The following is a 26,842-nucleotide window of genomic DNA, read 5'->3' on the forward strand; positions in this document are numbered from 1 at the left end:
CTTTATCCAATAATTCCAACATCTGGATTATCTAAGGGTTAGTCCCTGTTGATTGTCTTTTACCTTGAGGACAAGCTACATTTTTCTGGTTCTTTGTATGTCGACTAATTTTGGATTGTATCCTGGACATTGGCTTCTTCTTGATTCTACATTTTATCTTAGCAGTATACCTGAGGTAGACTCAAACTGCAAATTCTATCTCACTTATGGTGGGCAGCAGCCCAAGTTTCAGTTCATTTTTTAAATTTTTAGCTGGACTACTTGTAGTTTGCCTCATACATGCCTAGCTCAGAGGTCACCCAGAAGCTTAGGCAGAGTTTATATACAAATCTGGGTCCCCCTTTCTGATTCTTTCCTTTCCAAGACTTCCCCTTCACTCTCTAGCAACCCTGGTTAACCCAGGCTCAGTTTCTTATCTCCCCAGGTCAGAAAGATGTAGGCTGTCTGTTGGAGTTTTTACTGCCCTGCACTTTACCTCAACTGCAGCCTGTCCTTAGGGGCAAGGGCACCAAAGTACAACTTGCCCCATGCTGGCCCCTTCCTAAAAGTTTTGGCACCCTCCCAAAATCCTCCTGCTTTGTTTACTCTCAGATAGCTGTCTTTTGTATTTTTTTCCCCAGTTTATTGTTTTCTGCAGTAAGGACTGTCTATTATGAGCTTATTCCCATGCTGGAAACAGAACTATAGTTTGTTTCTTTGTTTATTTGGCATATGCAAGTTTAATATTTTTACCTAGTCACACTTATCATTCAGAAGTTGGTTCTCTGCTTAAAACTATCTTCTCCAACTCATGAGTATAACAAAATTTTTTTTCAAGTTGGATAGAACTTGAATTTATGTCAGACTTACTTACATTTTCTTCTAAGTTGGACCCAAAACTGCCAAGCCAATGTTTATGTCGTTGCTGTGGGATTGGAGAGGGGGAGAGTAGAGGGCAGAATCAAGAATGCATAAAGCTTCGGCTAACTGGTTATACCTGCTGAGGGAGGGGACAAATGACTGAGACATATAGATTGGGAGACAAGGGGCTGCCATTGATGAAGAACATTTTAAGACTGGTATATGTCATTCTTCAATCCGGACCTCAGCCCAAGGGCTTTGTGGCTCTTAGCCAGACCTGTCACTCTTGCTGCAACCCCATTCATTTTCATCCCACATGAAATACAGTAGTGTACCCCAACAGGATGCATAGGAGAAAGCTGTGTGGGTTTGCTTGCTGGATTCTGGCTCTAACCTAGATCTGTTCTGCTCCTCAGAAAGGCAGTAGAACATGGTGGTCAAGGACCTAGGTTTTGGAGTTAGGCATACCTGGGTCCAAACTTTGACTCTGCCATTGTCAGCTGCTTAACTTCTCTGAGCCTCAGTTTCCCCTTTTAAGAGATGTGCATAAAAATAGTACCCATTTAACAGTGCTGTGAGAATTTAAGTGCGACAATGCTTGCCAAGGTCTAGCACAATATCTGGCACAGAGTAAGCTCACTTGATGAGTATCAGGGTGCTGCACTGTCAGATCAGAGATGTGGTGTTTTCCCACTCCTCTGCTGTGTGGCCTTGGCCAAACTCTGTAGTCTGTGCTTCTGTCTGCAGGAATTTCCACGTCTGGAATGAAGCCTGGTTTGAGCGGACTGACCTAAGCCCATCATACAGTGGATGGCAGGTTCTGGACGCCACCCCCCAGGAAATGAGCCAAGGTAACCAACTCTCTGACGGCCCCCTTCTCTGGGTTTGGCTCTAAGTCATGACCTCTCGATTCTTTATAGTGGTGGACAGCGGCACAGCAAGGTCACCCAAATCCTCTCTACCTCCAGAGGGCAGGGAGGGATTAAAACAAAAATATTATGAAAGTAGATTTCCCTCCTAATTTTCTTGGTTCAGGCTGCTATTAAAATGACTTCCATACCTGCACTCACATGGCTGCTGCAGAGGCCCTGGCATGTGCCCTGCAGCAAGGGAAAGGAGCCGTCCCCTGCCAACCATGATTCTCCTGCACCACCTCTGGTAGCCCATCCCTCCCAGCACAGAAAGCTTCCAGTTCCCCATCGCCTTGGGATTTAACCCAAATTCCCTGGCTCAGCTCCAGACCTCTGTGATCATGGCCCCCATCGCCTCTCTCACCTTCACATGTGTCCCCTGCCAGGCCGAGCTCTCCTTCACGCAGGCTGGCCTGGCCCCATCCCTGTGCTCCCACCTGTGGCCACTCTCCCATCAGAGCTTGGGTCTCAAGCTCTCCAGGAACCTTTCCCCTTCCCTCCCCTGACCTCCAGAGCATTCTTGTCTGTTACCCTCATTTTCAGTTGTTTCTTTCAAACTTAAAAAAAAATCATAAAGGTCATATAGGCACATGGTTTAAAAAAAATTCAAATAGTTCTAAAAGGACTTACTTACAATGAAATTGAAGTCTTACTCCCTTCCCCAACTGCAGCGTCTCTACCAGAAGCAATGAACGTTAGATTTGGGGAACTTGGGTGTGAGGAGGGTAACCTTCCAGATATTTTCTAGGCCACTATTCAACCTTTTCACTACAATCCACTAGCAGCTATAAAATCAAGTTAATGGGTTGTGACCATCATTTTAAGAAATGAAATAGAATATCATGGAAAGGGGTGGGGGAAAGGAAAGGAAAAGAAAATATCAGGGTGCATTGGACATTAAGAATAAGAATTGTCCTGTGGAATTTTTGTTTCAGGGTCATATATGTGCCATGATGTAAAATCTACTTATTTCTAGAGGTCATGGTAAAAAAAAAAAAAAAAAGGTTGAAAGTCACTGTTTCAGGCTTATAAAAGCATGTGTGTGTGTGTGTGTGTGTATGTGTGTGTGTGTGTGTGTCTTTGTTTATTTGTTTTGTAAACACAAATGGAATAATACTCTTGTTTCTATTCTGCTGCACCTTGCTTTTTTTTCAGCTAGGCACTTCATGAATGAAACTATATCTTTATATCTATACCTACATCTACATCTATATCCATCCAACCATCCATTCATCTATGAATCTATCTATCTGTCCATCTCTCTATGTATCCATCTACCTACCTACTTATCTGTCTGAGCTACCTATGCTGAGTGCTCGGGAAGGGATGATGGTCAGGGCTTGGGACCCCAAAGAAGCATGACATCCCTGTGGGCTGGGTATGCAGAAAAGTCTTTCAGGAATAGGGGGGTGATTTGGGAAGAATGATTTGCAGAGTAGAAAAGAGGCAGCCCTGAGCACAAGACAGCAAGACTTTCCCCTTTAGGAAACAGACTGAAGGCAGTGGGTCAGCACAAATTATGCACCCACAGAATACAGGATTGGGCCGTCTTCTGTGGAGGTGGAGTCTCACCAGAGCACTATTGCAGAAGATAACAATAGCCCCGGAATGTCTTGCTGAGTGCCCAAAGAGGGGGGCAGACTGTTGGGGTTGAAGGAGTTTGGCGGGGTAGAGGCAGGGGAGTTGGGTGGTCATGGGTGGGCCCCAGAGGAGCAGGCCATGGGGTGTACTGTTGTAGATGGGCCTGGGTTTGGCATGTATCCAACCTCTGCACCCTGGCCCCCAGGGGTGTTCCAGTGCGGCCCTGCTTCGGTCATCGCTCTCCGAGAGGGTAATGTGGACTGGGACTTCGACATGCCCTTCGTCTTTGCTGAGGTTAATGCCGACCGCATCACATGGATCTACAATGCCTGGACCGGTGGCCTGAAGAAGAATTTCTCAGACCCTTACCTCGTTGGCAAAAACATCAGTACCAAGGCGGTGGGCAGCAACACTCGCGTGGATGTCACCGAAAATTACAAGTACCCAGAAGGTAGGAGGGGGTGTGGATGGGCTGTGCCACCCAGGGCTTAACGGTGGGAAGACAGCTCTGAGGTGGAGAAGGAAAAATTGCTCATACTCCTTCCGAATTGTCAGCCAATTCTGCCTGAATGGTAGGACTGCTCCCTGGCATCTAATGCCCAGCTCCCCAGACTGTTTCCCATGGGAACAGAACCGTCATGAAAAGACGCGGTACCAGTGGGAATTTGCCACAGGACTCAGGCAGCTGTCAGTCCAGCTCATCTCCAGCTGTGCCCCTTTGCCAATTACACAACTGGGATGACAGCACCATGACTGAACATCACAGGGAGAAACCTGGCCCCCATGAGAGACCCCCCGAGGGCCTCTCAGTCAGCCCACTCCCCTCTAAGAAACACAGGCAGGAAACATTCTCTGAAAAAAGAAATGGACAGTCCCCCAAGATGTGGGGACTGCTTCGTCTGCTTCAGAGGCCTCCCCAAAAGCCAGATGAGGTGGGCTTACACCATGAGGACAACGCCCGAGTCCCTGAAATCTTTAGCATCCACATGAGTGCTGGTCTCCCTAAAGTCACCTAGAAGGCTAGTTGCTACGAGGCCACCTTTAACACAAATTACATTTGTTGCTCTATTTAGGAAGTTGCTTTCAGAGCCAGAGACTTATCTCTTTGAAGGAGTCTCAATGGTGACAAAAGTTCTACATTTGAAGGTGATGTTCATTTTTAGAAACAGGCAAAAGTGAATTAATGCTTGCTCTAGCAGGCCAATCACTCCTTAACGTGGTCAACATGTCACTCTTTCTAAAATACTTTGAAATATTTCCTTCAGCCGATCCTCACTGCTCGTTCTGAGGTGTCAAGAAAAGTGCTCTCATGAAGGTGCCCACGTGCCCCCAAAGTGAACCCCACAGCTCCGTACCCTGCTGACTTCTGCTGTTGGCTGCCATTTACAAAACAGGAAAGCTGAGCAGGGGAGGTGGATGAACCTCTGGGTGTGGTATTTGTGGCCATTTTGAGGCACGACTCTAGGGTGATGAGATTGGTGCCCTCAGCTGGACCCCAGTCCACCTATGCAGGCCATTCCCCCAGCTGGGGTCAGATGGCCTTTCTCTCACAGGCCAGGGGGACAGGCCGGTGTGTGACAAGAATTCTCAACAGTGTCATGATGCAGAAACAAGAGTAGGGACCAAGGAAAAGATAACCCCGGGCAGGAGGTGAACTCCATCCTACCCCTTATAACTGTGCAACCTCAAGCAGGATTCTTAGCCTCTCTGATCCCTCGTTTTCTCACTTGTAAAATGAGAAGAGCAAGGCCTGTCTTCAGTGGGATTTAAATGAGCTAGTGTACAGAAAGTGCCAAGGGCAGTGCCTGGCCCATAATGAGGACTTAATAAATAGTGATGATTTTTATCAACTTGAACATCTGCAACTTCATTGGAATGACCTCCCAGAGGGACTTCTGAAGTGCACTGCTTACACGGTTGTGTGATTCTGTGGGGTTCCTTACCTGACTGTCACACCTTGATTCTGCTTCTTGGGGGCTCTGGCTGTCCCAGCCAAACCTCCTGAGCAATGGGAAGGGGCCACGGCCAGATTGGGGGATCCCTGCAGGACCCCTGGCGATGACCCAGTCCCTGTGTGACAGCAGGGCTGATCACATCGCCTGATGTTGACCAGTCTTCCTTACCTAATGATTCCAGCCTTTGTCTGATGGCCCCAGGGAGGAAAAGCTCATAAAATGGGTTGCTAAGCATTTGCGCAACAGCAACACCAAGGGAGAAAACAGCAGCAGGAAGCTTGGTCTTAAGTAAGCCTGGCAGGTGACCTATATAGGTATGTGGGCTCTGAGCCTCATTGTGCAAACACACCTGCTTCGAGGTTCTGGGCACAGAGGCTCAGCTCCCTGCACAGCCTTCAGACCTGTGTGTGGACTTACAGCTCGGCTAGAGAATGGGAACGCACCAAAAGGAACCCAGCCCACCAGGAGCTATCAGCTTGGGTAATTTGGCTGCCTGTCTTCTTTTCAGTAAGGTGTGAGGGAGGAACTACTACACTCAGGTCTAGACTTCTGGGGACTGGCCCTCTTTCTGCCCCTAATTCCCAGATTACCAGTCCCTTGGACCAGTCGCTCCTCCTCTTAGGGTCTTTAATGGTTGGCCTCTGAGGTCTCTGCCAGTTGTTACATGTAACTTATGGGAAAGACCTCACTAAATTGTAAAGTGCTTCTAATAAGTCAACTGTTGCCTTAAAATTTCACAGGTGGGTTGGGGAAGTTAAGGGGCGAGGGCGTAAGTATGGTCATTCTTTGTGTATCTCTGTCTGTGTTCCTGGAAGGTCAATACCTTCTCCTTGATAGTGGATCTATCTTCAGGTCAGGCAGGGAGCCTTATGTGCACTGTGTGGTCTACCCTGGCTCAGAGGCTCGGAGTTGGTTATCAGCTCTTAGCACCCCAGGAGCTGTGATTTTTAGGCCATGATCTTGGCCATTCTCCAGGGACTGTTTATAGCATCACATTCAGCAGCACCCATGACCCAAGTCAGAATCAGAAACTCAACCTGTGGTTCAGCCTTTGTGTTTATGAAACCTGAACTCTCTCGACAATTTAAACTAGTCGTAACCTGGAACCATAACAACTGTGGGAAGTTCTTGTCAACTGACATGGACAAAAGTTCCACTCTTCAATTCTCAAAGCATCTTTAGAAACAAAGCAGAATAACATGGTAAACTGGTTTGAAAATTTTTTCAATGAAGTTAATTCTAAATCATAACCTTTTTTTCACTTATGAACTTACTGTAAACTTTTTTAGCTCAGTTTTTGTTACTTTTAAATTATCTGTTTTTTCTTTGTCTCACAAAGGACCATTTATCAAAAGAAAGAAAGAAGGAAGGAAGACAGGAAGGAAGGAAGGGAGAGATCTAACCTAATTAGCCTAAGCAAAATATCAAGCCATATAGTAATTTTATGCACCTTTCCCTACATCTCCATGGAAATTTAGAGCTGATTGGAACAGCTGGGATGTGAGCCTCGTGTTAAGGAGGATGAAATGGAGACCTGCAGAGGTCAGACACTAGCTTGAATCAGAATCGTTGTGCAAGCAGCAGAACCAGTGTTAGTTCCAGGCCACCCTTCCAGGCAGGATGCTGTCCTTTGTCCAGGTTGCCACCGCATCCCTGAGGTGCTTCTCTCTTTTCCCACCACACAGGTTCCAGCCAGGAAAGGCAAGCATTTGAAAAGGCTTTGAGGAAACTTAAACCCTACGTGACATTTAGAGCAACAGCTGCAGAAAGGTTGAGCACAGAGGAACTGAAGCCCAGCATATCCGGGAAGTTCAAGATCACTGGCGCACTGACAGTGGGCAAAGAAGTCAACCTAGCCCTGATGTTCAAAAACCTAACGAGTGATTCGAAGACAGTGATGGTGAACATGACAGCCTGGACCATCGTCTACAATGGCAAACTTGTACACGAGGTGTGGAAGGACTCCGTCACCCTAACCCTGGGTCCCGAAGAAGGTAACTCATCCTGTAGGTTGCTGGGGTACCATGCACCCAAGGTAGCTGGTATTCTCTTGGGATTGGAGAGTTCCTGTTGGAACTGAGTCAACTGATTAAGGAAGGAACAGCACGTGGCCTTTGTGGTTAAGCCTGGGGTTTTGAAGTTTTGGAGGCTGCTATTATGGTGAACAGTGCAAGTCAGTGTGGTGCCAACCAAAATCCTTTTATGCCCTGGGGGAGGAAGGAGGGAGGCTTTGGCAGTTAATAGACACACTGCAAATACCCCTTACAGGTACATACCACTTTGTCCAGTGTGCAGAGTACTTCCTTATATATTCGTATGTACTATCACATTTGACCTTCTAAAAGGACAGATTTCAGTATTCCCTTTTACAGAGGTGGAAACTGAGGCTTGGAGAGATTGTGACTCGCTTAAGAGATTGTGTCATAGCTAGTAGGTGGCAATGCCAAGTCTTGGTCCTAGATTTCCTAATGCTAAATCCAGTGCCACCACCCATTTTCTAGGTTTTATTGCTGCCACCCCTCCCCCATACCAGCTGCCACCCTACCCCACCCCTCCCCACCCCACAATGAATCACTTTCTGGGTTTGACCCTAGAAGGGTTGCAATATACCACAAGGCCTTGAACCCTCTCCAATGTTCCCCCACAGCTGCCAATGGGTGGGTGGAATTTCTTGATTCCCAGCGACAGTGATAGGTTTTCTTGGAGGTCTGAGCCTCTGGGAGGAACCGTGACTCTGTACTCCTGGGTAGGATAGACGGGAGGGGACCAAAGTAGAGGAGAGAGAGTCTGGGGCTGTGGAAGGATTAGAATGCAGGTGTGCCCACATTGGCAAAATCCTTCAAGCTGTTATGAAAAGTCTGGACTTATACAAAGCAGATTAACAAGGGTGGGGTGGCTATTTGCTTCACATAAGGAACTAATAAAAACTGATTAATTACACAGCCCATCTTGAAAGAATTCTGTCTGCAGAGAAACTGCAGAGAAACGGTAACACCTCTGTATTACACCTGTCAGAAGGCAGCATCCCTAGCAACCTCTCTTCTGGCAGAATTTAGCAGAAATCTTCCCCATACCAAGAGCAACTGCCTGGCTATTACTTACCTTCAAAGCTCAAGAGAAGAGCTATTTCTGTAGACTGAAAATAATTTACGTGAGGTAAATGGTTTTTAAAAAGCCGTACTTCTGCAAGAGGCAGCAGAGTGAAATGGGAAGGGGAGGGAGGAGGCAAGTGAAGTGGTCCTGGAGGCCTGACATCCTAACCTACTTTCTGGGCGATGCTGTTAAGTCCCCCTCCTTTTCTGAGCCTCAGCGTTCACTGTCCAAGAGGGCTGGACCAGCTGATGCAAGGGCCTGTGTCTCCACATTTGGGGCAGGCTAGGTAAATCCCTCCAGGGCTAAAAGCAGAGACAGCACCTTCCTCACAGACTTTCCTCAAGGGGCGTATGACCCTGTGGATGCGGGGGCCCCCCCAGACCACCCAACACGACTGCATAAGGGAGGGGGGAGTGCCCTGCACCCATTGGAAGGGGAGGACCCTCGCTGCCTGCCCTGCGAGTCAGAGAGGGGCCTTGAAGCTTGGGGAGGAGCCAGATAAAGGGAGGAAAGCTGGGGAAGGCCTTTGCATCTGAGGGGACCTTGTGAGTCAAAGCTTGGAAGTCATAAGGTACCTATTTTGTCAAAAGGACAATGAGAAGCATGGGAGAGAACGTTCTTTTGAGGGAGAGAGTCACGAAGGGCCATACTGAGGGGTCTGAACTTTATTCCTGAGGCAGCGAGGGGCCATGGAAGATTTTTGAAGTGACATGGAAGAAGAGTGACATGATTTGGGGGGGGAAAGTGCTTCTAAAGCCTATCTTCTGGTGTGTGGGGATGTATTGGAAGCAGGGGAGACCAGAAGTGGGGAGATGGTTCAGATGCTGTTGCCATAGAATCCCAGGCTACTGGATGACGGGGGAGGACCCAAGCGCTTATTTAGCCCTGGCTTCCCTCGTTAGTTATTATTGTGTTGTCATCATTACTGTTTTCATCATTGGGCAATGAGTTAGTCCTCATATTCTTCCCCTGCCCCTTAGAAGGAAACTTGCCCTCCGATATTTTCCAGGACAGGGAGGAGGCTTCAGCCCCTATGAGCCCATCCAGCCAGAGCCCTGGGCTCCCCCTGGCCCCTGCTCTGCAGCCTGCACAGAGCAGACAGATGTTTCCCACAGGGCCTGGCAGGGAGGGCTCAGGCAAGCCTGGGCTCCAGATGTTCCCAGCCAGCTCACATCGACTTGGCTTGGCATCAGCTTTTAAGGTTTCGACCCCACTCCCTCTCACTCTGCTGCCTGACTTCTCCTTCCAGAAATACAGCATCCTGTAAAGATCGCATATGCTCTGTATGAGAAGTACCTGAAGGCAGACAACATGATCCGGGCCACAGCCATGTGCCAGGTCGCCGACGAGACTGAGGTGGTGGTGGAGAGGGACATCATCCTGGACAACCCCACCCTGACCCTGGAGGTAAAGGGGTGCTGAAGGGGTGCTTCTCCAGCCAGCCCAGCCCTCCCAGACCACAAAGAAGGCCCTTCCCTGCTGTCAGGCTGAGGACCGGGCCCAGCTCAGCTCCAGCCTCTGCCAAATGGATCAGCCAAGAGTTCCACTCAGAGTAGCATCCTTGGGACTTCCCTAGCGGTCCAGTGGTTAGGACTCAGAGCTTTTGCTGCAGGGGGCGCGGGTTCAATTCCTGGTCAGGGAACTAAGATCCTGCAAGCTGTGTGACGAGGCAAAAAAAAAAGCAGCATCCTTGCTCCCTGTCTGGCAATATCCACAGGCACGTTGCCCTGTGGCTTCTTTGGTTGCAGCTCTAGACCCACTGGCAATGCCAGCTGAGAAGTGGCCAGAGGGGCTCTTCAGCTCACTGCTGGACATCTGCTGTGTCCTGGGCTGTGCCAGGCTTGGGAATCACAGGGGGCCACAAGGGGTGGGTCCTGACTGCAGGAAACCCACAGTTCAGCCCCCGGACACATTTGTAGAGCAAATCAGAAATGGGCATAACTCACGTGCATCTCCCAAGTCTAGACCCCAGAGTTACAGAATTGTGGACTCTTAGAGACCGAGTCTCGAGCTCCCATGTCCTGCCATTTCACATATCAGTAAACTGAGGCCCAGAGAGGAGAAGGGAATTTCCAATTACTGCCAGAGCCAGGGCTAGACCTCAGGCCCTTTCCAGGGCATCCAGCACATCCAGAGCCAGCAACAGCATCTTCCCAGTGGTTGAGAATGAGGATACCTCATTTTTTGGCTGCAGGCTCTGCTCCCAGGCTCCCTCTCAGGAGGCCAGGCATGTGGGGGCTTGCAGGTCAGCGGGAGGCACTTGGGGCCACTCTGTTCCTTCCTTAGCACTGGGGCTGGAAGTATTTGGCTGACTCCAAGCCTGTCCCTACCCACGCCAACCCCAGCCCAGTGTGGAGACTGCCAGAGCCAGACAGCACAAACCTGAGGGGTGAGAGCCTGGCAGGGAAGGACAGGCAGACAAATGGATCAGGAAGATGGGATCTTCCCATGGGATCCCATAGAGAGCTTCATGGGTCAGGCTCCTCCCGAGTCTGCTAAACCATCTGTGCCAGCGGTCTAGACAGAGATTGCCTTTTATTTTTCCATCGCGGTGCCACTAGCCTCCCTAGCCCCAGATTTCTAGAGTACTTGTGGCTGCCCTAGTCCCACCCTCCCTAAGCTACACCCCAGCTTCAGAGGTTCCTGATGTCAGACAGAGGGCAGGGGGACCCAAGGCACCCGCTCCATGCAGCTAGCCTGCAATTGAGCTCTTTCATTGTCCTGGTTAGTCTAGACTGTGCTTCAGAATGGGGGGAGGGGGGTGGTCCATCACCTCCAGGGCTAGGGAGGGGGTGCCACCCCTGTTGTGGGCCCATCACTGTGGTTGTGAAACAGAAACAGCCCCCCCATTGGGAAGGACTAGAACAGAGCTTCTGGGCTCCAGGCTCGCCTTCTTTCCTGCCCACCGAGTTTTCATCCTCAATCCATGATTGTCCCCTGAGCTTCTCCTGCTTCCCAGGACGTTTCCAAGAAATGCACCCCATCCCTGTAGAATGACAGGCAGCAAGTGTCATTTCCCACTCCTCAGGCTGCGAAATGAAACATTCTGCATAAAAATTATCAGTGTTTAAATGAAGATAGTTTTTCCCCCATTATATTCCCTTATCCAATATCCTCAAACCTGCTTATAGCTTTCTCTTTAATTCAATACTTTTACTCTACATCTTTTAGACTTCCATATCAAATCAGCTTTGTCTTTCAAGAGAGTGTAACATCTTTTAAAAGGAAATCAGAACACACACAGCCTGGAAATATTCCATCAAAAACTTTCTTATTTAATCTTTTTTTTTTTTTTAATTAATTAATTAATTGATGGCTGTGTTGGGTCTTCGTTTCTGTGCGAGGGCTTTCTCTAGTTGTGGCAAGCGGGGGCCACTCTTCATCACGGTGCGCGGGCCTCTCACTATCGCGGCCTCTCTTCTTGCGGAGCACAGGCTCCAGACGCGCAGGCTCAGTAATTGTGGCTCACGGGCCCAGTTGCTCCGCGGCATGTGGGATCTTCCCAGACCAGGGCTTGAACCCGTGTCCCCTGCATTGGCAGGCAGATTCTCAACCACTGCGCCACCAGGGAAGCCCTTATTTAATCTTTTTAAAGGACATCTGCTCTTTCTTCTTTTGGGCATCTTTGTGTGAATTTGCTCTTAACGCAACCTCCCCTTACTTCAGCCTTCAGAGAATCAAGACAATCTCATCTTGATTGAATGACTCAATGCATAGCTCACTCAGAGCAGGGTACGTGGGTGATCTGTATGAAAAGATAATAATTTGGGTAAAATTCTATTATCTTACTTGATGCTGATTGGGAGTAGGCATTGAGGACTTTAGAACCAGACCATACAATCTGAACTTTGTTCCAAAGGGTGATGTCCTTCACATTGGCCCATGACCTACTGACAATCAGACACAGTCTTCTGGTGGCTCCTTTCGTCTTCTTTGGGTGCATGCACAGATTTAGGTCAATAGGACAGGGTGGTAAGCAGCAATAAAGAAAGGAAAACAAATACACGAAAATCTCAAATTGAATATCAGTGTGAAAAATATGGCACCGTTTATGTACTCTTGTGTCCCAATGGTATAAAGTTATGCTTCACTCTTCAAATCATGTCATACTCTTAAATGAGTTCCATGGGAGAAATTATGGTATAGATCATGGTCTCTAAAATGTTTCAATTATGCACAAATTATTGTCAGGCATTGCAGGGTCTAGCAAGAAGATGTAAAATGGTTGCAGTGAGAATTGGTGGCAAGAAAAAAAAAACAAAAAACAAAATGAACAAAAAGCAGCGGCCTCTAAGGATCCTCAACAGAAGAAAAGAAATCCACCAGTCACCCAGTTTCGGTTTCTGTTTCCAAAGCGCTTTCTTCTGCATCCATGATCTCATTTGGTCCCTTGTAGCCCAGGGAGGGAGGCGGGGAGGGATCAGCCCTCTTTATCAGGGAGGGAGTCAAGGCCCAGGGAGATGACATATCTGCCCAGGCTTGGCGGCTTTTCAGCAGGAGCACAAGCTTTCATCTTTGGGAGCAAACAAATAGTCCAAGGTGCTTCTCTGACCAGAAACCTAGGTTTCTCCAGGCCCTGATCAAGAACCCTGTGCAGACCACATGTGGCATGTCCTCGGAAATGGGGACTGCCCTTCCCGAGATGAACTGAGAAAGGGCCCGTGAACCCAGCTGGGAATTTAAGCCCTCTCAGCCGCTGTGATGTGCTGCCTCTCCTCCACGCCTGGGTGTCCTGTCTGTATCCTGGGGATGACAGCAATTTCCTAGGAACCCCCTGCATGGATGTCGCTGGAACTTAGGAGGACTAAACCTCCTAAGGATCGTTATCCTGCCTTCCTTTGTCCTCAGCAACATCCTCCCCATCACCAAGTCTCTGGCACAGCCCCGTCGGCTCTCATCAAGGGCAGATGAAATAAACAGCCCAGCCCTGACTCTGTCAACCCCTCTCCCCACAGGTGCTGGACCAGGTCCAGGTGCAAAAGCCTGTGACCGTGAAGGTACTCTTCTCCAACCCGCTGGATGAGATGGTGATGGACTGCAAGCTGATGGTGGAGGGGAGCGGCCTGCTGCTGGACAGCCTCAAGATTGAGTGAGTCCCAGGCTGAGGGCCCAGTGTGGGATGGTGGGAGGGGGGCAGAGGAGCCCTCCCCAGAGCCCGGGGCAGGGCAGACAGAACTCCTCTAGCCTCTGAACTTGGGAATCTGCCCATAAGGATATACGTTTGCATTTGGCTTGGGGGTTCACCAAACTTGAACTCAAGGGAAGTCCAGGTCACCAGAGCTTGGAACTGGTCCTCATATTTGGGAGATCATGGGATCCACCCACCATGCCTTCCCCTGCTGATGGGTCCCAGAGCTGAAGGGGCTTGATGACCCAGGGTGGCAGCTAGAGGGAGTTGAAGGAGCAGTGACCTTGACCAGAGCAGGACTTGAGGCCTCATGCTGACTCCTGCCTTTCCCCATCAGCATGCCAACCCTGCACCCCAGGCAGCAGTCCTATGTGGATTTTGAGATCCTGCCCACCCGGAGTGGCACCAAGCAGCTCCTCGCCAACTTCTCCTGCAACAAGTTCCCCGCGATCAAGGGCATGCTGTCCATCAAAGTGAACAAGTGAAGGGCCCAGGGGGCCCCATACAAACTTGGGAACACGGAGCGGGCAGGGCTCACCTGTGGAGTGAGTCCCCTGCCCACACACACTGTCCAGCCTGGGAAGCTCACTCCGTCCCCCAAGGCAGCCTGGACTCGGACTTCCAGCCTCCAGCACACACCCCTCCCTTGTTCCCAGGTTGGGCTGGTTTCACCCTGGCCCGCGACTTGATCACTTTTGCATGTTCCTCAAGCTTCTCCTCAACACTGCCCACTCTGTGAGCTCCATGACCCTGCTCAGCCCTTATACCCTCAATGCTGTGGGCACGGAGTGGCACCTGACCCAGCGGCTCTCCAAATGGCTATGGGGGGAGAAGATGGTCTGGACTGTTTGCTGATCCCCAGCCTGCAGTTGGCACATTCCTGCTTCTCTCTTAGGCCACTGTGGAGGTGGGGGGACGACGGTTAGCCATCTGTTGTAACACTCACAACCGCACCCTCAAAATAAATGTTAAAAAGAGCGCTATCACACAGCACTGAATTTACAGACTGCTGCTTCAACTAAGGTGGTGGAGAAGGAGAGAGGGGGGCTGGGGCCATGTCCTTCTGGAGGACAGATGGCCTTGGGGAGGCCGTGGTCTCTATGTTCCAGTGTCCAAGAGGAGTGGGGTTGTTCTGTGTGGCTCCAAATGCAAAACTAGGGAGACGTTTCAAATCAGTTTAGGAAACCTCTCTAAGATGATGTCCAAAAATAGATTGGCTGCCTTGGAGCAGGCAGGGAGCACCTTGGAGGGAGCGCCTTGCCCAGGCAGGCTTTGGGCACTCTCTGTGTAGCCAGGCAAACTCTTCCAGGGTCTCTACAGGCGTCAGAGTGAGAAGGGACTTCAAAATCTTCACTGGAACTCTTTCACAGAGCAGGTGTGGGTGGTGGCCCAACCTCTGCTCACCCTGGACTCGCCCCAACTTGTGCCACACTCCTCCTCTTGCAGCCAGAGCCCTGCTAACTCCACCGGAACCTTCTCTGCCTTCACACATGCTCTCAGGGTTCCTCAGTCTTTGCCCCTTGAAATAACCCCAAGCACATCCCAGAGCTTTCCGTCACTGGTGCTGACTAACCCCATTTTGGCAATCACGCCTCCCTGTTCGGATATAAGGGACCAGTCCAATCTACACAGAAGCTTCAGCCTCACATCCAGCTCAAAGCTTCTGCCCTATGCTCAGCTCAGGCCTGACCTGGACTTGCAGAAGGAGGCACTGTGCATGCGCCCTCTTCCTTCCTCCTTCCCCTCTTGTTGCTTGATCCATCAGAGTTGGAGAAGGGAGAGAAGAAATTAGGAGAAAAATGACAAAGTTCTACTTCACTGGTGTTGATGCAGCCTGGCCACGGAAGCCCGCCGCGTGGCTGGCATGTAAATGCAGGCTTTCTGCGTTGCGTGTCTCCAACATGGTCAACGTGCCCCTCAGACTCGCCCTCTGGAGGTTCTCCCCTACCGCTAACTGCTCTGGAAGTAGTGGTCCTATCGTGATGGCTTGAGCCCAGTTCCCTTTCATGGGCTCCACTGCCCTGCCGCAGCCGCCTCCTCTCCCCCTTCTACATCCCAAGCTGGTCCAGCGTCAGCTTCCCACCTCCAAGTGCCCCAGGTGGGCAGTCAGCACCAGAACCTGTGTCCATATTTTCTCCTGGTGTCAAGGAACTCTCACCAGGGCCCAGTTCTGGTGTCTGAACACAGCTGGGCCTCCCAGTCTCTGCAGGACAGCAGGCCCCCAGCTGCGGAGGGGGAAGCTCGTCTCTCCTCTTGGAGCCTTGCCACTCTTTCAAATGCCCCTTGATTTGGCCTGGAGATAGGTACCAGTCCCCAGTGAGAAGGGGCAGGGTGAAATAGGCAGACTTCTGCTCTGGTTTCTATTAGAAAAAAGGAAATCCAGAAGTTTCCATTTCCTCCCATCCACATGAGGCCTGCCCCAGACCTTAAATCCCTCAAGCATCAGCCCTGTCAGCAAGCGTCTCCTGAGTGCCTGCTTTCTGCCAGGCTCTGTCCAGAGAGATTAAAAACCAACAAAAGCGTGATCCCTGCCTTTGGGTTTCCATCCTCAAAGGAGTCTCCTAAGGTGTGTCATTAAAAATCCATGGGGAGTTTGTAACCAACCCCAAGCACGTGTGTCTTAGAGCTATGTCTAAACACCCCTCCCCCCCACTTGGGTTCTGAAGGATTTTATCAATAAAACAAAGGAATAGCAGGCAGAGGCCACAGCGCCCCATTTATTTCTGGTAGAACAGAAGTTAGAGGTTGTAGCAACGTGTGAGATGCTGTCGGCCTGCTAGCTGAACCCCAGAATTAGGTGACCTTGCTCTATTGGTTAGGATATATGCTCAGCAGCCATAGCAGGGAAACCCAAACTGCCAGGGTCCTAAACAGAATGGGCATTAATTTCTCTCATATAAGAGCCAAGGGAAGCAGCTCAGGGATGCAGGTTTTCTTGTCTTACAATGCTGTCGTCCTCCACACATAGCTTCCACCTATCAATTCCAGGTGGTTCTTCCAGCTCAAGGCAAAAGCCCACAGGCCATCCAGCAGGAAGGAAGAAAAGGGGAATAGATGGGCACCCTCCTTCCCAATCTGAAAGTCAAAAGTTGAAATTATGCATTTCACTTCTGCAAACATCCCGTTGGCCAATGAATCTAAAAGTGGGTTGTTTGAAATGAAAAACACTGATATATCTCTAGCCAAACTGATTGGGAAAAAATAAAAAATACACAAATTACAAATATCAGTAATGAAAGCACCTGCAGCTATTTTAAAGGAAGTAAAGGAATATTATGAACAATGTTATGCCAATAAATCAGGCAACTTAGATAAAATGAATTCCTTGAAAGACACAGACTATCAAAATTCATTCAAGAAAAGTAGATATTACCCATATCTGTTAAAGAAATTGAATTTGGAGTGAAGACCAGCAGAAACTGTCCAGGAGCCTAACAAGCCACAGAGCGGGTGGTTGTTGTCACTATGTTTTCCTGTGGTTTGTTATACAGCAAAGGAACCAGTTTTCTCCATTTCCATGCATACATCCTTGCCCTTTCCAGTGAAATGTCCCGTCTTCTGAGAAACCTTCTCCATATCCCTCCCCGCCTTGCTGCACCCATACACAGTTGGCCCCTCCTTCATCTACAATTCCCTTCACTGTGCACACGTCTTTTTAGACCACTTTGGCTTAAAGTCATCTGGGCCTTTGTACATCCCTCTCCCCATCTTAGACTATGTACTTGTCATGGGCAAGAACCAGGTTTCCTTTAGCCCTCCACACTTAGCAGTGTCTGGTGTAGATTAAGTACCCATAGATATTCATTAAAGACCAAAGAGGTGAATGAGATTGTAGTTGAACAAACAAATGAATGAATGAAGTGACTAATTGGAAGTACTAAAAAATTATAATATCTAACATTCATTGAGAGTGTAAAATCTGTAAGTCACTGTTCTAAGGATTTTTTAAAATTTATTGAGTGCCTACTATGTGCCAGATATTGTGCTCAATGTTTCATGTCCATTATCTTACTGAATCCTATATAGCATTCTTGAGTGATAATCATTGTTATTCTTATTTTTGTCCTTTTAACTTTCTTTTTAAATGGAGTTTATTTTTTAGAGTAGTTTTAGATTCACGGCAAAATTGAACAGAAGGCACAGATATTTCTCATATATCCCCTGCCCCCACATACGCATAGCCTCCCCCATTATCAATATCCCTACTAGAATAGTATACTTGTTACAATTGATGAGCCTATAGTACATTTGTTACAATTGATGACCCTATATTGACACATCATTATCACCCAAAGTTCATAGTTTTCCATTAGGGTTCACTCTTGGTGTTGTACATTCTATGGGTTTGGATAACTTTATAATAACATGTATCCACCATTATAGTACCCTCCTTCTCCTCTAACACCTGGCAACCACTGATCCTCTTCCTGTCTCCATAGTTTTGCCTTTTCCAGAATGCCACATAGTTGAAATCATACAGTAAGTAGTTTTTGTCAGCCAGGCTTCTTTCACTTAGTAATATGCATTTAAGTTTCCTCTATGTCTTTTCATGACTTGATAGTTTATTTCTGAATAATATTCCTTTGTCTAGATGTGCCACAGTTTGTTTATCCATTCACCCACTGAAGGACATCTTGGATGCTTCCAAATTATGGCAATTATCAGTAGTTTCTATAAACATCCATGGGCAGAGTTTTGTGTGGACATAAGCTTTCAACTCCTTTGAGCAGATATCAAGGAGCCCAATTGCTGGATCATGTAATAACAGTATACTTAGTTTTATAAGAGACTGCCAAATTCTCTTCCAAAGTAGCATTATGCATTTCCACCAGCAATGAATGAGAGTTCCTATTGCTCCACATCCACATCAGCATTTGGTATTGGTAGTGTTCTGGATTTTGGCCATTCTGATAGATATGTAATGGTATCTCATTGTTTTAATTTGCATTTCCCTGATGACATATGAAGTCGAGTATCTTTTCATATGCATATTTGTCATCTATATATCTTCTCTAGTGAGGTGTCTGCTAAATGTCTTTAGCCTTTATTTTAATCAGGTTATTTGTTTTCTTATTATTGGGCTTCAAGAGTTCTTTGTATATTTTGGATAACAGTCCTTTATTAGATATGTCATTTGCAAATATTTTCTACTAGTCTGTGGCTGTCTTCTCATTCTCTTGACAGTGTCTTTTGTAGGTGAGAAATTAGTAATTTTGATGAAGTCCAGCTTATTAATTCTTTCATGGATCATGCCTTTGGTGTTGTATTTAAAAAGTCATTGCCAGGGACTTCCCTGGCAGTCCAGTGGTTAGGACTCCGTGCTTCCACTGCAGCACTGCAGGGGGCCTGGGTTCAATCCCTGGTGGGGGAACTAAGATCCTGCATCCCGCTCAGTGCAGCCAAAAAAAAATTCTTTTAAGTAAAAATAAATAAATTCATTGCCAAACCCAGGGTCATCTAGATTTTCCCTTATGTTATCTTCTAGGAGTTTTAGAGTTTTGCATCTTACATTTAGGTCTGTGACTTCATTTTGAGTTAATTTTTGTGAATGGTATAAAGTCTGTGTCTAGGTTCATTTTTTTTGCATGTAGATGTCCAGTTGTTTCAGAATCCTTTGTTGAAAAGATTATCTTTTCTCCATTGTATTGTCTTTGCTCCTTTGTCAAAGATCAGTTGACTATATTTATGTGGTTCTATTTCTGGGCTCTCTATTCCATTCCACTGATCTATTTGTCTATTCTTTCACCAATACCGCATTGTGTTGATAACTGTAGGTTTATACCAAGTCTTGAAGTTGAGTAGTGTCAGTCCTTTGATGTTGTTCTTCTCCTTCAATGCTGCTCTGGCTATTCTGGGTCTTTTGCCTCTCCATATAAACTTTAGAATCATTTTGTTGATATCCACAAAATAACTCAATGAGATTTTAATTGGGATTGCTTTGAATCTACAGATCAAGTTAGAAAGAACTGACATCTTGTCAATATTAAGTCTTCTTATCCATAAACATGGAATATCTGTCCTATATTTAGTACTTTGATTTCTTCATTAGAGTTTTGTACTTTTCCTTGTATAGATCTTGTATGTATTTTCTTAACATTTAATCTATTTTATTTTGGAGGGTGCTAAATTAAATAATATTATGGTTTTTTTAATTTCAAATTCCACTTTTCATTGTTGGTATATAGGAAAATGATTGATTTGTTTACATTAGCCTTAAATCCTGCAACCTTGCTATAATAGCTTCTTAGTCCCAGGAGTTTGCTGCTGTTGTGGCTGATTCTTTCAGATTTTCTGCATAAATAATAATGTCATTTATGAACAAAGATAGCTTTATTTCTTCCTTCCCAATCTGTACACCTTTCATTTCCTTTTCTTATTGCATTAGCTAGAACATCCAATATTGAAAAGAAGTGGTGAGAGGAGACATCCTTGCCTTGTTCCTGTTCTTAGTGAGAAACCTTCTAGTATGATGCTAGCTATCGGCCTTTTGTAGATGTTCTTTATCAAATTGAAAAGTTCCCCTCTATTCCTGGTTTACTGAAGGTTTGAAATGAGTGTTACATTTTGTCAAATGCCTTTTCTGCATCTATTGATATGACATGTGATTTTTCTTCTTTAGCCTATTGATGTAATGGGCTACAGTAATTGATTTCTTTTTTTTTTGAGTTGCACAGATTTTTTTTTTTAACATCTTTTTTGGAGTACAATTGCTCCACAATGGTGTGACAGTTTCTGCTCTACAACAAAGTGATTCAGCCATACACACACATACATCCCCACATCTCCCCACTCTGCATCTCCCCCCCTACCCCCGCATCCCATCCCTCTAGGTGATCACAAAGCACTGAGCTGATCTCCCTGTGCTAGGCGGCGGCTTCCCACTAGCTATCTATTTTACATTTGGTAGCATTTATAAGTCCATGCCACTCTCTCACTTCGTCCCAGCTTACCCTTCCCCCTCCCTGTGTCCTTGAGGACATTCTCTACGTCTGCGTCTTTATTCTTGTCCTGCCCCTAGGTTCTTCAGAACTTTTTTTTTTTTTTAGATTCCATATATATGTGTTAGCATATGGTATTTGTTTTTCTCTTTCTGACTTACTTCACTCTGTAGGACAGACTCTAGGTCCATCCACCTCACTACAAATAACTCAATTTCGTTTCTTTTTATGGCTGAGTAATACTCCATTGTATATATGTGCCACATCATCTTTATCCATTCATCTGTCGGTGGACATTTAAGTTGCTTCCATGTCCTGGTTATTGTAAATAGAACTGCAATGAACATTGTGGTACATGACTCTTTTTAAATAATGGTTTTCTCAGGGTATATGCCCAGTAGTGGGATTGCTGGGTCGTATAGTAGTTCTATTTTTAGTTTTTTAAGGAACCTCCATACTGTTCTCCAGAGTGACTCTGTCAATTTACATTTCCACCAACAGTGCAAGGGGGTTCCCTTTTCTCCACACCCTCTCCAGCATTTATTGTTTTGTAGATTTTTTGATGATGGCCATTCTGACTGGTGTGAGGTGATACCTCACTGTAGTTTTCATTTGCATTTCTCTAATGATTAGTGATGTTGAGCATTCTTTCATCTGTTTGTTGGCAATCTGTATATCTTCTTTGGAGAAATGTCTATTTAGGTCTTCTGCCCATTTCTGGATTGGGTTGTTTGTTTTTTTGATACTGAGTTGCATGAGCTGCTTGTAAATTTTGGAGGTTAATCCTTTGTCAGTTGCTTCATTTGCAAATATTTTCTCCCACTGTGAGGGTTGTCTTTTGTCTTGTTTATGGTTTCCTTTGCTGTGCAAAAGCTTTTAAGTTTCATTAGGTCCTTTTTGTTTATTTTTGTTTTTATTTCCATTTCTCTAGGAGGTGGGTCAAAAAGGATCTTGCTGTGATTGATGTCATAGAGTGTTCTGCCTGTTTTCCTCTAAGAGTTTTATAGTGTCTGACCTTACATTTAGGTCTTTAATCTATTTTGAATTTATTTTTGTGTATGGTGTTAGGGAGTGTTCTAATTTCATTCTTTTACATGTAGCTGTCCAGTTTTCCCAGCACCACTTATTGAAGAGGCTGTCTTTTCTCCATTGTATATTCTTGCCTCCACAATCAAAAATAAGGTGACCATATGTGCGTGGGTTTAACTCAGGCCTTTCTATCCTGTTCCATTGATCTATCATTCAGTTTTTGTGCCAGTACCATACTGTCTTGATTACTATAGCTTTGTAGTATAGTCTGAGGTCTGGGAGCCTGATTCCTCCAGCTCCGTTTTTCTTTCTCAAGATTGCTTTGGCTATTCGGGGTCTTTCGTGTTTCCATACAAATTGTGAAATTTTTTGTTCTATTCTGTGAAAAATGCAATTGGTAGTTTCTTAAGGATTGCCTTGAATCTGTAGATTGCTTTGGGTAGTATAGTCATTTTCACAATGTTGATTCTTCCAATCCAGGAACATAGTATATCTCTCCATCTGTTGGTATCATCTTTAATTTCTTTCATCAGTGTCTTATAGTTTTCTGCATACAGGTCTTTCGTCTCCCTAGGTAGGTTTATTCCTAGGTATTTTATTCTTTTTGTTGCAGTGGTAAATGAGAGTGTTTCCTTAATTTCTCTTTCAGATTTTTCATCATTAGTGTATAGGAATGCAAGAGATTTCTGTGCATTAATTTTGTATCCTGCTACTTTACCAAATTCATTGATTAGTTCTAGTAGCTTTCTGGTGGCATCTTTAGGATTCTCTATGTATAGTATCATGTCATCTGCAAACAGTGACAGTTTTACTTCTTCTTTTCCGATTTGCATTCCTTTTATTTCTTTTTCGTCTCTGATTGCTGTGACTAAAACTTCCAAAACAATGTTGAATAACAGTGGTGAGAGTGGACAACCTTGTCTTGCTCCTGATCTTAGTGGAAATGGTTTCAGTTTTTCACCTTTGAGAACGATGTTGGCTGTGGGTTTGTCGTATATAGCCTTTATCATGCTGAGGTAAGTTCCCTCTATGCCTACTTTCTGGATGGTTTTTATCATAAATGGGTGTTGAATTTTGTCAAATGCTTTTTCTGCCTCTATTGAGATGATCATATGATTTTTCTCTTTCAATCTGTTAATATGGTTTATGACATTGATTGATTTGCATATATTGAAGAATCCTTGCATTCCTGGGATAAACCCCACTTGATCATGGTGTATGATCCTTTCAGTGTGCTGTTGGATTCTGTTTTCTAGTATTTGGTTGAGGATTTTTGCATCTATGTTCATCAGTGATATTGGCCTGTAGTTTTCTTTCTTTGTGACATCTTTGTCTTGTTTTGGTATTAGGGTGATGGTGGTCTCGTAGAATGAGTTTGGGAGTGTTCCTCCCTCTGTTATATTTTGGAAGAGTTTGAGAAGGATAGGTGTTAGCTCTTCTCTAAATGTTTGATAGAATTCACCTTTGAAGCCATCTGGTCCTGGACTTTTGTTTGTTGGAAGATTTTTAATCACAGTTTCAATTTCAGTGCTTGTGATTGGTCTGTTCATATTTTCTATTTCTTCCTGGTTCAATCTTGGAATGTTGTGCTTTTCTAAGAATTTGTCCATTTTTTTCAGGTTGTCCATTTTATTGGCATATAGTTGCTTGTAGCAATCTCTCATGTTCCTTTGTATTTCTGCAGTGTCAGTTGTTACTTCTCCTTTTTCATTTCTAGTTCTGTTGATTTGAGTCTTCTCCCTTTTTTTCTTGATGAGTCTGGCTAATGGTTTATCAATTTTGTTTATCTTCTCAAAGAACCAGCTTTTAGTTTTATTTATCTTTGCTATTGTTTCCTTATTTCTTTTTCATTTATTTCTGATCTGATCTTTATGATTTCTTTCCTTCTGCTTACTTGGGGTTTTTTTGTTTGTTTGTTTGTTCTTCTTTCTGTAATTGCTTTAGGTGTAAGGTTAGGTTGTTTACTTGAGATGTTTCTTGTTTCTTGAGGTAGGATTGTATTGCTATAAACTTACCTCTTAGAACTGCTTTTGCTGCATCCCATAGGTTTTGGGTCGTTGTGTTTTCATTGTCATTTGTTTCTAGGTATTTTTTTGATTTCCTCTTTGATTTCTTCAGTGATCTCTTGGTTATTAAGTAGTTTATTGTTTAGCCTCCATGTGTTTGTGGTTTTTACAGTTTTTTTCCTGTAATTGATATCTAGTCTCATAGCGTTGTGGTTGGAAAAGATACTTGATACAATTTCAATTTTCTTAAATTTACCAAGGCTTGATTTGTGACCCAAGATATGATCTATCCTGGAGAATGGTCCATGAGCACTTGAGAAGAAAGTGTATTTTGTTGTTTTTGGATGGAATGTCCTATAAATATCAATTAAGTCCATCTTGTTTAATGTATCATTTAAAGCTTGTGTTTCCTTATTTATTTTCTTTTTGGATGATCTGTCTATTGGTGAATGTGGGGTGTTAAAGCCCCCTACTATGATTGTGTTACTGTTGATTTCCCCTTTTATGGCTGTAGCATTTGCCTTATGTATTGAGGTTCTCCTATGTTGGGTGCATATATATTTATAATTGTTATATCTTCTTTTTGGATTGATCCCTTGATCATTATGTAGTGTCCTTCTTTGTCTCTTGTAATAGTCTTTATTTTAAAGTCTATTTTGTCTGATATGAAAACTGCTACTCCAGCTTTCTTTTGATTTCCATTTGCATGGAATATCTTTTTCCATCCCCTCACTTTCAGTCTGTATGTGTCCCTAGGTCTGAAGTGGGTCGCTTGTAGACAGCATATATACGGGTTGTGTTTTTGTATCCATTCAGCCAGTCTATGTCTTTTGGTTGGAGCATTTAATCTAGTTACATTTAAGGTAATTATCAATACGTATGTTCCTATTGCCATTTTCTTAATAGTTTTGGGTTTGTTATTTTAGGTGTTTTCCTTCTCTTGTGTTTCCTGCCTAGAGAAGTTCCTTTAGCATTTGTTGTAAAGCTGGTTTGGTGGTGTTGAATTCTCTTAGCTTTTGCTTGTCTGTAAAGGTTTTAATTTCTCCGTCAAGGATCTCTGAATGAGATCGTTGCTGGATAGTGTAATCTTGGTTGTAGGTTTTTCCCTTTCATCACTTTAAATATGTCCTGTCACTCTTTTCTGGCTTGCAGAGTTTCTGCTGAAAAATCAGCTGTTAACCTTACAGGGATTCCCTTGTATGTTATTTGTTGTTTTTCCCTTGCTGCTTTTAATATTTTTTCTTTGCATTTAATTTTCGTTAGTTTGATTGATATGTGTCTTGGCATGCTTCTCCTTGGATCTATCCTGTATGGGACTCTCTGTGTTTCCTGGACTTGATTGACTATTTCCTTTCCCATATTAGGGAAGTTTTCAACTATAATCTCTTCAAATATTTTCTCAGTCCCTTTCATTTTCTCTTCCTCCATGACCCCTGTAATTCGAATGTTGATGTGTTTAATGTTGTCCCAGAGGTCTCTGAGACTGTCTTCCCTTCTTTTCATTCTTTTGTCTTTATTCTGCTCTGCAGTAGTTATTTCCACTATTTCATCTTCCAGGTCACTTATCCGTTCCTCTGCCTCAAATATTCTGCTATTGATTCCTTCTAGAGAATTTTTAATTTCATTTATTGTGTTGCTCATCAATGTTTGTTTGCTGTTTAGTTCTTCTAGGTCCTTATTAAACGTTTCTTGTATTTTCTCCATTCTGCTTCCAAGATTCTGGATCATCTTTACTATCATTATTCTGAATTCTTTTTCAGGTAGACTGCCTATTTCCTCTTCATTTGTTTGGTCTGGTGGGTTTTTACCTTGTTCCTTCATCTGCTGTGTGTTTCTCTGTCTTCTCATTTTGCTTCACTTACTGTGTTTGGGGTCTCCTTTTCGCAGGCTGCAGGTTCATAGTTCCCGTTGTTTTTGGTGTCTGCCCCCAGTGGCTAAGGTTGGTTCAGTGGTTATGTAGGCTTCCTGGTGGATGGGACTAGTACCTGTGTTCTGGTGGATGAGGCTGGATCTTGTCTTTCTGGTGGGCAGGACCATGTCCAGTGGTGTGTTTTTGGGTGTCTGTGACCTTATTATGATTTTAGGCAGCCTCTCTGCTAATGGGTGGGGTTGTGTTCCTGTCTTGCTAGTTGTTTGGCATAGGGTGTACAGCACTGTAGCTTGCTGGTCGTTGAGTGGAGCTGTGTCTTAGCGTTGAGATGGAGATCTCTGGGAGAGCTTTCGCCATTTGATATTACATGGAGCCAGGAGGTCTCTGGTGGACCAATGTCCTGAACTCAGCTCTCCCACCTCAGAGGCACAGGCCTGACACCTGGCTGGAGCACCAAGACCCTGTCAGCCACACAGCTCAGAAGAAAAGGGAGAAAAGAAAGAAAGAAAGAAAGAAAGAGAAAGTTATTAAAGTAAAAAATAATTATTAAAAATTTAAAAATTAAAAAGTAATTTTAAAAAAAGAAAAAAACAAAAAGAAGAGAGCAACCAAACCAAAAAACAAATCCACCAATGATAACAAGCGCTAAAAACTATCCCAAAAAAAAAGGGCAGACAAAACCCTAGGACAAATGGTAAAAGCAAAGCTATATAGACAAAATCACACAAAGAAGCATACACGTGCATACTCACAAAAGGAGAAAAAGGAAAAAATATATATATATATATTAAAAATAAAAAAGGAAGAGAGCAACCAAATCAATAAACAAATCTACCAATGATAATAAACTCTAAATACTAAACTAAGATAAACATAAAGCCAGGAACAAATTAGATGCAGAAAGCAAACCCCAAGTCTGCAGTTGCTCCCAAAGTCCACCGCCTCAATTTTAGGATGATTCACTGTCTATTAAGGTATTCCAGAGATGCAGGGTACATCAAGTGGATTGTGGAGATTTAATCCATTGCTCCTGAGGCTGCTGGGAGAAATTTTCCTTTCTCTTCTTTGTTCGCACAGATCCTGGGGTTCAGCTTTGGATTTGGCCCCGCCTCTGTGTGTAGGTCGCCTGATGGCCTCTGTTCTTCGCTCAGACAGGACAGGGTTAAAGTAGCAGCTGATTAGGGGGCTCTGGCTCACTCAGGCCAGGGAGAGGGAGGGGTATGGAATGCGGGGCGAGCCTGCGGTGGCAGAGGCCAACGTGACGTTGAAACAGCCTGAGGTGCGCTGTGCATTCTCCCGGGGAAGTTGTCCCTGGATCATGGGACCCTGGCAGTGGCGGGCTGCACAGGCTCCCGGGAGGGGAGGTGTGGGTAGTGACCTGTGCTTGCACACAGGCTTCTTGGTGGCTGCAGCAGCAGCCTTAGTGTTTCATACTTGTCTCTGGGGTCCGCGCTGATAGCCGTGGCTCGCACCGGTCTCTGGAGCTCATTT

At 45.2% G+C, this 26,842-nt stretch overlaps 2 protein-coding genes across 2 annotated transcripts in view; both read left to right on the forward strand.

The window, feature by feature from the left end:
* The window catches only part of TGM3 (transglutaminase 3), a 39,872-nt gene extending 25,879 nt beyond the window's left edge, over positions 1-13,993 (forward strand). The window contains exons 9-14 of the mRNA XM_068524749.1: positions 1,588-1,691; positions 3,538-3,783; positions 6,973-7,281; positions 9,630-9,787; positions 13,336-13,469; positions 13,846-13,993. Of these exons, the coding sequence (XP_068380850.1) occupies positions 1,588-1,691; positions 3,538-3,783; positions 6,973-7,281; positions 9,630-9,787; positions 13,336-13,469; positions 13,846-13,993 (1,099 nt within the window). The remainder of the gene's footprint in view (positions 1-1,587; positions 1,692-3,537; positions 3,784-6,972; positions 7,282-9,629; positions 9,788-13,335; positions 13,470-13,845) is intronic.
* Positions 13,994-14,252: 259 nt separating this feature from the next.
* Positions 14,253-26,842, forward strand: part of TGM6 (transglutaminase 6) — an 85,696-nt gene continuing 73,106 nt past the window's right edge. The window contains 3 exon segments of the mRNA XM_068524750.1: positions 14,253-14,345; positions 14,800-15,221; positions 15,539-15,606. Of these exon segments, the coding sequence (XP_068380851.1) occupies positions 14,253-14,345; positions 14,800-15,221; positions 15,539-15,606 (583 nt within the window).

Source organism: Eschrichtius robustus, chromosome 16 (assembly GCF_028021215.1).
Source record: "Eschrichtius robustus isolate mEscRob2 chromosome 16, mEscRob2.pri, whole genome shotgun sequence".
In the NCBI taxonomy this organism is placed as follows: domain Eukaryota; kingdom Metazoa; phylum Chordata; class Mammalia; order Artiodactyla; family Eschrichtiidae; genus Eschrichtius; species Eschrichtius robustus.